The 13322-nt window shown below is 38.4% G+C and overlaps 1 protein-coding gene across 2 annotated transcripts in view; it reads left to right on the top strand.

Annotated features, from left to right (window-relative positions):
- bbox1 (butyrobetaine (gamma), 2-oxoglutarate dioxygenase (gamma-butyrobetaine hydroxylase) 1) overlaps positions 1-13322 on the top strand; it is a 211445-nt gene that overhangs the window by 104206 nt on the left and 93917 nt on the right. For both annotated transcript variants that reach the window (XM_060839092.1, XM_060839093.1), the window contains exon 4: positions 12216-12414. In XM_060839092.1, the coding sequence (XP_060695075.1) occupies positions 12216-12414 (199 nt within the window). The remainder of the gene's footprint in view (positions 1-12215; positions 12415-13322) is intronic.

Genomic DNA, 13322 nt, shown 5'->3' on the forward strand with positions numbered 1-13322 from the left:
ATCAATTATTGTTCCATTATGATTTTACTTGCCAATCTTTGCTTCCATTTTACACTGGTTAAATTTCCTCTCATTCTATTGAAATATATCAAATAATTTTTAAAATGTATTTTCTTTTTAAAGTCTATTTTAAAATAGTGCCTGGTGATTTTGGCAAATGGGGGATTTTATGTTTGATGACATGGACTTAGATGTACTACTGCCAAAGAGAAATGCTATTAAATTTAAATATTCCAATATGCTCTGTGTGCAGATATTGAAACTAAAAGATTTTGTTCTGAGGGAAAGCAAAAATGGTTTATGCAAGAGAAAAGCCGAAAGGACCGTGGATGCTATAAATCAAAACCAAAAACAGAAGTTGCTGGAAAAGCTCAGCAAGTCTGGCAACACCTATGAAGAAAAATCAGAGTTAACATCTTCCAGAACTTCACACATGCTACTAGACCTGCTGGAATTTTCCAGCAACTTCAGTTTTTGTTTAAGGTTTTGTTTATGGTTTATGCAAGTATCAACTTTCTATATTGAGGCATTATGTGGTTATCTATTGGACCCAACCATATCTTAATCACTTTATTTTTACCTTTTAATTTAATTTCCAGGAGTCCATTACCCTGAAACTGTCTCATACTATAATTCATGCTGATGAATATAGTTTGATAACCTTACAAAAAACACACTACAATGCATCAGACAGATCTCTTGTCATACAGATTTCTAACAGAGGTCAGTACACCCTAGCTTCTTCGTTTAGAAAGCATGTGACTGCTGATGTCACTGATATATCCTCTTATATATAATCATGTCACTAACATATGCATTTTCATTACACTTCAAACTTTTTTATTAACTGACACCTATGGGACTAGGAGTGTACTGCTTGATCAAATATTCTGATTGAACAAGAGGTCTACATAATCAATGTAAAAACACATTTTAAATAACAGAAATATAATGCATGGGCTATACACATCACAGTCTAAGTTACCATTAGTCAACGGCAACCATAGTTATATCACAAACAACAGCAGAGAAACCTGACTTTGAAGTGTGAACTATGCTGGTAGGGACCAAGATGAGCAGCAGGTTATCTGCAATTGCAGAGGCAAAAGAAGGGCGGTAGCAGGAGCTAACTTAAAGATGCCAAGTTTATAAAATCTGACCAATAAAGATAAGAGCCTGATTTTGGCAACTAAAACTTTTATAGGTTTTGAAAACAACATCTGAAATCATTAACAAATGTCCGTGAGCTGTAATAATACCCTGCAGAGGCAATGCAGAGGGTGAAGAGATTGCACACCATAATACCAAAAGTTTTACAGCTATGCAAAAAAAATCACAATAATTGAACTTGAACAGTTTTATCCTGTAGCTAGTAATGTAAGATTATGCATCACTTTTTGGCATCTAAATCAAAGTACAGTGTTTTGGAAATCTTATGAACTTGCACTCTTGATAAAGTGGAGAAAAGTATATACCTGAAAGATTAGAAGTTTACTGTATTGTCGCAATCTTTGCAATGTCTGAGTAGTCACTTAAAGAGCTGAAAATGTGTTGCTCGAAAAGCGCAGCAGGTCAGGCAACATCCAAGGAGCAGGAGAATCGACGTTTCGGGCATGAGCCCTTCTTCAGGAACCTCATTCCTGAAACGTCGATTCTCCTGTTCCTTGGATGCTGCCTGATCTGCTGCGCTTTTCCAGCAACACATTTTCAGCTCTGATCTCCAGCATCTGCAGTCCTCACTTTCTCCTAGTCACTTAAAGACACCAGTAGGAAGGCTCTCTGGTCATAAATTTGTATTTAAGGCAAAGTTGCATTGTTCCAAAAGTGATTTAGGCTGTAATAAAGCAATAACAGTGATGTTAATACCCCATACATTACATTTTTATTATTTAATATGTGTTTTTACATTGGACAAGAGTTCCACATAATCAATCAGAATACTTGATCAAGCAGTACACTCCTGGTCCCATAGGTGGCAGTTAATAAAAAAGTCTGTAGTGTAATGAAAATGCATATGTTAGTGACATTATTTTATATATAAGAGGATACAACACTGACATCAGCAGTCACATGCTTTCCAAACTGAGAAGCTAGGGTGTACTGACCTCTGTTAGAAATCTGTATTACAGAAATTTGTATGAGGCAGAAAAGTGTGTTTAAAAACAAAACCTGAGTTAGCTGGGACTCCTGAGAGTCAGATAACTTGGTCTTGGGTATGGAAGAAATTGAGATGCAGGACAGTAAGAGTGGAGACAGTATATCTAAGGGAGCAGTCTCTTAGCAGTGCAAGCCCAAACCTGAAGTCCTAAGCCTCCTGGCAGCTTAACCCTGAGGACAAATCAACTAAAGATTGTATTGGTAAAGACAAATCAAACCTTTGTGGCAGTTACAGAGACTCTGATTTAGATATATGTTGGAGTTAGAGACTGAAACCTTTGAGGAGAAGAATCAGCAGCAGACTTCAGGGAATACAATTAGAGATCTACCTGGAGTTAGAGGTGAACTGAAACCCTTGACAATAGCAGCACCAAATAAGTTACTGTCCCTGCTGGTCCCAACAGAATTTTGAAAATACAGAATGCACACACGGATGTCAGTGATGGGAATTGTTGAAGAAGCAGTTTCAAAGATATTGAACTGCAAGAGGTTTGATGGACCGAGGAGCAGAAGCACCTGTTAGTATGTTCCTGTATGCAGTCAAGCCTGTAGCTGACAATGCCCTCATAAGACAAAGGTTGGAAGAAATAATTGCAGATTTCAAGTCTATCCCTAAGGCATTTGGAGCATATTTCAACCAAAATCAGAACCACATGATAGAACAAGCACAATTTAACAAAGATTTCAGAGATCTGGGGAATCCCTTGAGGTTTTCCTTAGTGACTTGTGTCAAATAACTGATGTGGAAATGAAGCATTTAAAGATGAGCTGATTCATTATAGGCATTTGTGATGACAAGTTGATATTTTAAAATCAAAGGAGGACCTGATTTTGGACAAGCAATTCAGGATGTAGTACACACTAAGGTCAGAGCTCAAAATCATGCCATTATCCAAGGGGAAATACTGAGGCTTCAGTTGAATAGGTCACAACATAGCTCCAATTACTCAAAATGCCACACCAATGGGGAAAGAATGGGAAACTAGTACAGCAGCCATTTTAGGATGTTGGAGCAAAGCAGTACCACAGATGCCATGAATGGAGAGCAGCGTTTTTCTAATGTAAGAAGATTGGTTATTTGAAGTGGTTTTGCAGATTTAAATACATCACCATGAAAACTGGATTCCAAAGAGGGAAACAAATTATTGAAAAGCAGTAAGTTAAATAATTTGCAAATAAAGAGAAACCAAGGTAAAGCTGCTTTTTTAAATGAAGGCAAGGAAAGCAAACAGATTCTGGACACTCGCACTGGAAGTGAAAGGCTCAAAACAGAGTTTTATTTAATACCTGTGCAGCAGTTTTAGCTGACAAGTTGCCATAGTTTGAATTAGCAGTTGTCCAGTCAGTGTACATGAGACAACAAGTGCCGGGGGCTCATTCCTTCAATTATGAGGTCAGCTCATTGCCACACTTATTAAGATGTGAAGGATCAAATAAGACTCCACATCCTCATGAATCAAGCAAAATGTCTGTAAGTAGGAATGCATGTATACAATTAAATCTTCTGAAAAGAATGAATATAGTATTATAGGAAAACAATGGACAGGAATTTCTTCAAAAATTCCCAAGTTCCTCTTTCAAGGTCCAGGAAGGCTCAAGAAAGAATGTCACATCACATTACTTCAGGAGGCCAATAATACGGTCACAGGAGGGTTCTAGTTCCATTGCTGTGGAGTGCTAAAGCACAGCTTGACAGTATCACTGACACAGCCAACAAATGGTTCGGTGATTGCAACAGTTCCCAAGTCAATTGATGACCTCCGGCCATGTGTAGAGTACACACATTGAAAGAGACAACCACCTAATGTTTTCAGTGGTTAACAGCATGAGAAAAGTAGCCCATAGCATAATTTGCACAAAGTGAGATGCTATCAGCCATCTTTGGCAAATAATCCGAGACTACAAGTCAAGGTTGTTAATGATCTTTACCACATGTTTCAAGTAATTTTGCTTTAATCATCTACCCTTTTGAAAATTATCATTCCCAGAAATATTTCAATTTAGAATATCTCAAAACCTGGAAAGGAGAAAGGAAATATTTTATCCTATGAATGACATAATTCTAGAGGACACTACAAATGGAGCCCAATCATAGGATTTGTGAAGTTCTAAATGCATTGCAGAATGCAGGCCTTACATTGAATGAGAATTGTTCATTTTCAAGGATGAGAATTTGATTCTTGGGCTACATCATAGAAAAGAGAGGCCATAAACCTATGTGGTCATGTCTTTTCCCAATGACCCTTTACCTTGTGTCTGTTCAAATAATCATTTTGAATATCTCAATTGAATCTGTCTCCACCACACCTTCAGCCATTTTAGACCTTAACTGTTTGCCATGTGAAAAAGTTTCTTCTACCTTTTTTTTGCAATTTAAATCTTTGCCCTCTCATTTTTGATCCTCTTACAAATATAAAGAGATTCTCCCTATCTGCTCTTCTATAGAATAGAAGAGCAATTTATTGTCACGTGCATTTTTACAAAGAAAATACAGTAGCTGAGCTCCTGGGCTGAGGAGCCATATGTTGTGCTGCTACTCCGCTGCCATCTAGTAGGTGAAATGCACTTGTTTAGATAAGAGACAAGAAACTAGCTCATATAACATAATAAGGAATAGGAATGGCAGTGAGGGTGATCTCTCTAGCCCCAAAGATGACCCCATCTAAGATTAAAAATATTTAATGTTCTATCAAGAGCAACAAGAGGATTTAAATGGCCTTACTGGTTAGTGAAAGAATACTCCACTCGTTTGAATAATTACGTATATGTCATTTGGGGTATTATACTGAGCAACAACTTTCCAGCTACAATTTTCCTATAACCTGTTGCTGTTCATCCAGCCTTGCAGACTTAATTTGTGAAAGTTATCTTTCATTTTGATGCATTCTAAGCTATTACTACTTCTCTTGCAATATTTGAATGATGACAATAAGTAGGAGGAAAGATTTGGAGACTACAGTAAATTTATATATAAATCTATTTTCCTCCAGAAGAACTTCGTGAATACAAATGGTGCAATAGCAAACAGATTTAGATGTCCATGTGGAGGGGTGCTCTGATCAGTCATTTTAAAATGATAAATAAATTTGAGAAAGTGAATACCGAAAACCATATCCTTTGATGGAAAAATGAGGGGACATGATTTTAAAATTATGGCTTTGTTATTTGGATATGCATTCAGGAAGCAGCTCTTCACACCAAAGGTAGGAGAAATTGGGAGCGCTCTATCTGAAAAGATGATGGATGTTGGGTCAATTGGAACTTTTGAATCTGATGATTTATGTAAGTCAGGGTATTAAGCTACATGAGTTACATGTGGCTAAATGGATTTGAGGCATACTCATCCATGTACTAACTGAATGGTGGACCAGGCTGGAGGAACTGAAATCATCCACTCCTATTCCTTCCTTTGAAATTTGAGGCCATGAATTATGTTTATTTCTGTTGCTTGAGGCAACCTTTAGGACTGCAACTAAGGGACAATTAAAAATAATATATCTTAGACATGCTGCTCAATTATATAAAATTAAGAATAGTGTTTGTGTACTCCAAGTCCAGAAAGACTACAAATCTTTCCAAACACAGAATCTAGTATTACCTACCAACTTCAGTTTCTAAAGCATATTCCTTGGTGATCAAACTGGAGATAAGGTGGCAACTTTGGCCCTAACTAATGTTTCCTTTCGCTCTCAGGAACAAAAAAAATTGCTGAATTGACATCAAAACAGTAAAGTACAATCCCTGAGCCAAGCTCCTCTTGTTCAAAGTCAGTCTTTCAATTAATCCTGAGTTTCTATGACATCATTCTCCTTACTCGCAGGTCAAAAAAAGCAGTGATGAAGTATTATTGAAGTAGACACACATAGCCAGTAACTTGGCTGCACTCAAAAACTACTTAAGGCCAACACAGTAAATGCTGACACTTTCTGGAGTTGTACTTTAACAGCTAGGCCAACATAGTAAATATAATGTTGATACTTTTTGAAGTTTTTATTTTGAGAATCACAGATCATCTTCACTTGGCACTAGCTATACTTCTTTACCCATTATAAAACATTGGTCTTTACTGTTTCATGTGAAATTTCAAAGAAGTATGCTTTTAAAGAATGAAAGACAAATTACGTTCAAAAAGCTAATATGATTCCTCTATTTGCTGTGCTCTAAAACATATCAGTTTTTGTTTAAATGGAACTTAAACAAGCTCAACATCTTGAAATAAAGCAAAAGATTATTCATATTATTATTATATGTGACTAAGAAGCGATGTGTCTTTTAAAGGGATTCTGCAGGTTATGTTACTGAATTAGTGAACTTAATGATTCAGAGAAATTTTGCGCTGGACGTTTAGGGTTAGAAATCTCCCATGGCTGGATCATTTTGGATTCAAATCTTGGGCCCCGTCTTGCATTGGCATTGATGATGCAACACGATTTTTAAAGTTAAGGGTTTGAGTGCAGTCCAACTAATGGCATTAAAAGCAGCTTGGACTTGGGACTTCGCAATGGAATTAATTCTAGCCTCAGGATCAATACTCTAGATCTAAAATTCAGCCAAATGTTTCAGGTCAATGCCTGTTATGTGAGGTGACTGATTTATATATAAATATCTAGTATTTGAATCTTTAACAAGTATCATGTGGGTTTAGTCTGGGTCTATGATTGTACGTATTTCTGTAGCCATCGTGTTTTCTTTTAAAGCACAGTAAGCTTGTGAGACTTCCTGGAGAGTAATGGGATTTTCTTTTCTATAATTGAGTTTTACAAGCAAATAAACTGAATAATTGTGTTTTAGGTAGAATAATCTGGAACTTGTTTTTCATTGGCTTAAGAAAAAAACCAAGAAAGCCCTTTCATTTCACATTTTGCATAAGTCTTGGCTGAGGCTGGATGTGCAAAACAGTTGCTCCTGAAGTTTGGAATTATTAAGATATTGATTACTTTTGTGTAAGGAGTGCAGTTTTAAAGTTCAAGACCAGAAGTGTTTGGTTAAAACTCTGAAGGGGTTATTTGAAGCTGGAAAGGCAAGCCCAATTATATGTAGATTCAAGGAAAAGGCTATAAGAATCTCAGGATAGGAATTAAGACCATAGTTAAATTAAGTCCTAAAAAATGTGTTAAATGTGGTGTTAACTATTGGTGGGGGGGGAATGATGCATTTACTGCCTATTTTATGGAAAAGATATCGCATGTGATCATTCAAATGCTGCAAAGAGAAAACCTGAAGCAAAAGCTGAATTTTATTTTAATGTTTATATCAAGTTACTAAGACCCATATTTTCACAATGACTTTCAGCCTCTCCATTATAGTGTAAATTGCATTAAACATCCAGAATTCTAAGTTCCGTCCTCAAACTTAGCATTTGTCATTTTTACCAGGTTGGATTTGGGAGAGTGGTTTGTAAATCATGTGTGTGTTTCACAAAGGCAGATGGCTATTCAAATGATCAATTACCTCCAATATGATGTGAACGTTAAACCAGATGAAAGGCATGTTCTTAGTTCATTTGGTTTGGATAGCCAGGGTACCCCTTTGGAGAGCTAAAATATATCTATGAATAGGATCCCAGGATACCTTGGAAACTATCAAGAACTGTAACAACTGTCAAAATATGTTTTTTGAATGAAAACATTTAGGAAGTGTAGTTTTCTTGAATATAGAACTTTAAATAATAGATCCAAGTTAAAACCTTGGTGGAACCTCAAATTGTCTTGTTCCAACAGGTTCTTAGTGCAGTATAGTGGTACTTTTTTTTATTCATTTGTGGGACTTGGGGTCTCTGGCTGGCCAACATTGATAGCCCATCCCTATTTGCCATTGAGAAGATGGTGGTGACCAGCCTTCTTGAATCACTGCAGTCCATTTGCTGTGGGTTGACTCACAATGCTGGTAGAGAGGGAATTCCAGAATTTTGAACCAACAACTATGAAGGAATGGCAGTATATTTCCAAGGCAGGCTAGTGAGTGGCTTGGAGAGGAACATCAGTTGCTGGTGTTCCCAAGTATCTGCTGCCCTTGTCCATGAAAATAGTTGTGGGCTTGGAAAATGCTGCCTAAGGATCTTTGGTGAATGTCTGCAGTGATAGTACACACTGCTGCTACTGAGTGCCGGTAGTGGAGGGATTGAATATTTGCAGAACAAGGGGGTTGCTTTGTCCTGATAGTGTCAAGCTTCTTGAGTGCTGTTGGAACTGCACCTATCCAGGCAAGTGGGGAGTATCCCATCACACTTCTGACTTGTGCCTTGTAGATGCTGGATAGACTTTGATGTGTCACTTTAATGTGTTACTTGCCACACTATCTCTAATCTTTCACCTGTTCTTGTAGCCACTGTGTTTATGTGGTCAATCCAGTTGAGTTTCTGGTCAATGGTAACCCCAAGAATGTTGACCGTGGAAGTTTCAGTGATGGTAATATCATTGAATATCAAGGGGCGGTGGTTAGAGTGTCTCTTATTGACAATGGTCATTGTCTGGCATTGTGTGACGTGAATGTTACTTGCCACTTGTCAGCCCAAGCCTGGATATTGCCCAAATCTTGTTGCATTTGAGCATAAACTGCTTCAGTATCTGAGGAATCGCGAATGTGCTGAACACTGCAATCATTGGCGAACATCCCCATTTCTGACCTTATGACTGAGGGAAGATCATTGATGAAGCAGGTGAAGCTTGTTGGCCTAGGACACTATCCTGAGACACCCCTGCAGAGATGTCCTGGAGTTGAAATGACTGACCCTCCACAACCACAGCCACCTTCCTTTATGCTAGGTATGACTTTAACTAGCGGAGTATTTGCCCCCTGATACCCATGCCAGGGCTCCTTAATGGCATACTCAGTCAAATGCAGCCTTAATGTCAAGGGCTGTCACTCTCCCCTCCCCTCTGGAATTCAGGTCTTTTGTCCACGTTTGAACCAAGGCTGTAATGAGATTAGGAACTGAGTGACCCTGGCGAAACCCAAACTGGGCATTGCTGAGCAGGTGCTGCTTGATAGCACTGTTGATCACCCCTTCTATCACTTTACTGATGGTGGAGAGTAGACTGATTGTGTGGTAATTGGCCAGGTTGGACTTGTCCTGCTTTTTGTGTACAGGACATATCTGGGCAATTTACCACATTGTTGGGTAGATGCAGTGTTGTAACTGCACTGGAAGAGCTTGGCAAGGGAAATAGCAAATTCTGGAACATGCATCTTCAGTACTATTGCCGGAATGCTATCAGGGCCCATTGCCTTTGCAGTATCCAGTACCTCCAGCCATTTTGTGATATCACATGGACTGGTATCTGTGATGCTGGGGACCACTGGAGGAACCCGAGATGAATCATCCACTTGGCACGTCTGACTGAAGATTGTCGCAAATGAATCAGCCTTATCTTTTGCACTGATGTGCTAGGCTCCTCCATCATTGAAGATGGGGATACTTGTGAGTTGTTAAATTGTTCACCTCCGTTCATGACTGGATGTGGAAGGACTACAGAGCTTAGATTAGATCCGTTGGTTGTGGGATCGTCTATCTCTGTCTATCACTTGTTGTTTAGGCCATTTGGCACGCAAGTAGTCCTGTTTGGTAGCTTCACCATGTTGACACCTCATTTTTAGGTATGCCTGATGCTGCTCCTGGCATGCTCTCCTGCAATCTCCATTGAATGAGGGTTGATCCCCTGGCTTGATGGTAATGATTGAGTGGGGGATATACCAGGCCATGGGATTACAGATTGTGCTGGAGTACAGTTCTGCTGCTGTTGATGGCTGACAGCGCCTCATGCATGCCCAGTCTTGAGCTGCTAGATCGGTTCAAAGTCTGTCCCATTTAGCACGATGGTATTGCCAGACAACATGACGGAGGTTATTCTCAATGTGAAGGTAGGACTTTGTCTCCACAAAGATAGTGCGGTGGTCATTATTACCGATACTGTCATGAACAGATGCTTCTGCAGCTGACAGATTAGCAAAGATGAGGTCAAATATGTTTTTTCCTCTTGTTAGTTCCTTTACCACCAGTCTGGCAGCTATATATCCTTTAGAACCCAAGCAGCTCAATCAGTAATGCTGCTGCCGAGCCACTCGGTGGTGGACATTGAAATACCCCGCATAGAGTACATTTTGCACCCTTGCCATCTTCAGTGCTTCATTCAAGTATTGTTCAACATGGAGGAGTACTGATTCATAAGCTGCAGGAGGATGTTACCGGATTAGTTTTTCCAACAATTAACAATAGTTTCACGGTCATCAGTCGACTCTTAATTTTTAAAAAATTGAATCCAAATTTCACCATCTGCCATGGTGGGATTCGAACCCAGGACCCCAGAACATTATTCTGGGTTTCTGGATTAATAGTTAAGTGATAATACTCTAGGCCATCTCCTCCAATGTGGTTAGCACTGCTGCTTCACAGCATCAGGAACCCGGGTTTAATTCCAGCCCTGTGTAACTGTCTGTGTTGAGCTTGCACATTCTCCCAGTGTCTATATCTCTGCTGGTGATGCAGTGTCCTTCCACAGTCCAAAGATGTGCAGGTTAGATGGATTGGCCAAGCTAAAAAGTACCCTGTCAAGACCTAAGTTGGTATGATGCATTCACATCATGACTAGCCATGGTAAAATCTCCTGATGTGGTTATGGGGATGGGATCAGTCTGGTTGAGATGCTCTTTGAAGGGTCACTGGGCCAAATGTTCTCTTTCTGCTCTGTAAAGATTCTATCAACTTTATTTTTACTTCCAGTCTCTACAGCTTTTATAGATACTCGCTGAACTGGCATAGTAAAGGTAGGAGAAATCTTGGTAGGTGGAAATAGATACAAAGATTACATACTATGAGGGGCTATGTGTCAAATGCATTAGGTAGCATGGAGGGGGTATGAAACTTGTGCAAGAGTGAGGGGGAGTGAGGGAGACATGAGGGCTGGAGGAATATGTTATACTCTATTCTTTTATTTTAATCTTTATACATAGTGCTTGAACTCTGAAGTCGGCTTTTCAGCCACCCCCCAGTCAAAAGTGGGAAGTGTGAACAGCCAGTTTTAAAAGCTAGATTCATGGAACTGGAAATTCTCCCACCTCTACGCATTGGACCTGTAATGAAAATTGGGACCTAAGTGTTCACACTGGCTCTCTGATTCACTCGGGAAGTTACAACAATCTGTGCCTGCAAAAGTCGCATAAGAATTATGATTCATCCTGCTTTAATAAACATCAGTCAGTCAAGCTGCATTTATTTAGTTTGTTTTTACGTTATTTGCTTGCATTTATTTCATACCTTATTTAAAGACCTTATTCAAAGCACGTCACAGACAACAAACGAGCTACCATGCATTCACATTATGACTAGAAACCTATGACATATAAAAGAAAGTAAGAAATATCAATATTTACAAAATATTTGAAATAACGAGTATATTAAAACAAAGTTTACAAAAATATGAGATTTTGAAGTAAGGTCTCTTATAGGGTTCACTTCACACTGTTTCCGTGTCAGGACAATGCGAGTACCCTGAACTAATTTTTCCTATCCTTCCTAGATAGAACTCTTAAGATCAAGAACTTTCAGTAAGTGATCTCCACTTTGTTTATAACTCCAGTATTCCCTCTGCAAATGTTTGAATTAAGAATGGAACACACATGAAGCATTGTGTTGAATTCTTTATTTACATCATGAAAGAGTTTAATAGCTTATTTGAAAGAAAAACGGAAAATCTTGAAAATACTCAGGTCTGGCAACATCTTTGGAGAGTGAAACAAAATCAAACTTTCAGGCCAATGACCTTTCATCAGGATTTGGCAAGTTAAGCAACTGAGTCAGAGGTTTGCAAGTGCACTTCCTACTCCAGGATTTGAGCATATAATTGAAGATGACATTTCAGTACTGGTCTGAGGGCACTCTGATTTGACAGAGATGCACAGTTTCAGATAAGATTTTATACAGATATTTTATTTGACTCTTCGGGCGAAAAAAAGACAGATTTTGAAAGATGAATCAAGAGATCTCCTTAAAAAGAAAAGTTGCACTTAAAATTATACTTTTTTACAACCCGGAACATGAGTTCTAATTTGTTTTGAAACAGATCAACAGAATTGGGGTTCCGAACTTCAAATCCCTACTGCCAGCTTTGAGGAGGTGCTGGATAACGATGAAGTTGCCTATCAATGGCTGAAAACTCTCCGTAAAATAGGAGTTATGCTACTAAAGAATGCTCCAGCAGAAAAAGGACAAGTGGCTAAGTTGGGAGAAAGGATTGGCTACCTGAGGTTAACATTTTACGGGTAGGTGAAACAAATAATTCAAATCATTATAACAAGTTGCAACAAAATGCTTTACTCTGTCTGTCAAGTGTGAGATTGTAACATATGCAATTGTGAATCCTTCCAAATAGATTCTGAAATGAATCAGCAATATTTGGTTCATGCATAGGTTTTGAAGTCAGGAACTTTTTGAAAGGCAGGAAACCTAAGCTCAAGACAGAAAGCAACCAGTGGGAGTAACTTATTCAAAGTGGAAGAAAGTGGGAAATGGTCATCCACAGGATCTATGTATGGATCTGTTCACAATTTATATTTATGATTTTAACATTAGAATCAAAAATAAAATTTCTAAGTTTGTAAATTACACCAAATTTGTTACCTGCAGGTTGAAGAGATATTAAATGCTGACAAGAACTGGAATAATTTGCAGCACGTCAATAATAAACTTGCAGAATAGACAAATAATTGACAAAAGAAGTTCAACGGATAAATGTGTATATGACATTGTGGTAACAAGAATCAGGAGTTAATTTATTACTTGGAAGGTGCATGTACAGAGGAACCTCAATTATCCGAAGGACACAGGCAGGGAGTATTTCGTTCGGTTAATTGAATTCCAGATAATTGAATGCCGGATATTATAGTTTAGCCGAGCATCGGGACATTGCGATCCTGCCGGATAATCTAATATTCAGATAATCGAATGCCAGATAATTGAGATTCCTCTGGAAATATGGACATATGATAGAAGAATAAATGAATGTTAAGAGTACAAATACTCTTAAAGTTGTGCCACAGGTCAGGAAGGTGATAGGAAAGCAAACCAAGCTTATTTCCAGAAGGGTAGAATTGAACAATTGGCAAGTTATGCTATGTATATATATTAAACCTTAGTAATATGTGCAGTCTGGTCACCATAATATTAAAAG

This window comes from Hemiscyllium ocellatum, chromosome 18 (genome assembly GCF_020745735.1).
Source record: "Hemiscyllium ocellatum isolate sHemOce1 chromosome 18, sHemOce1.pat.X.cur, whole genome shotgun sequence".
Lineage (NCBI taxonomy): Eukaryota > Metazoa > Chordata > Chondrichthyes > Orectolobiformes > Hemiscylliidae > Hemiscyllium > Hemiscyllium ocellatum.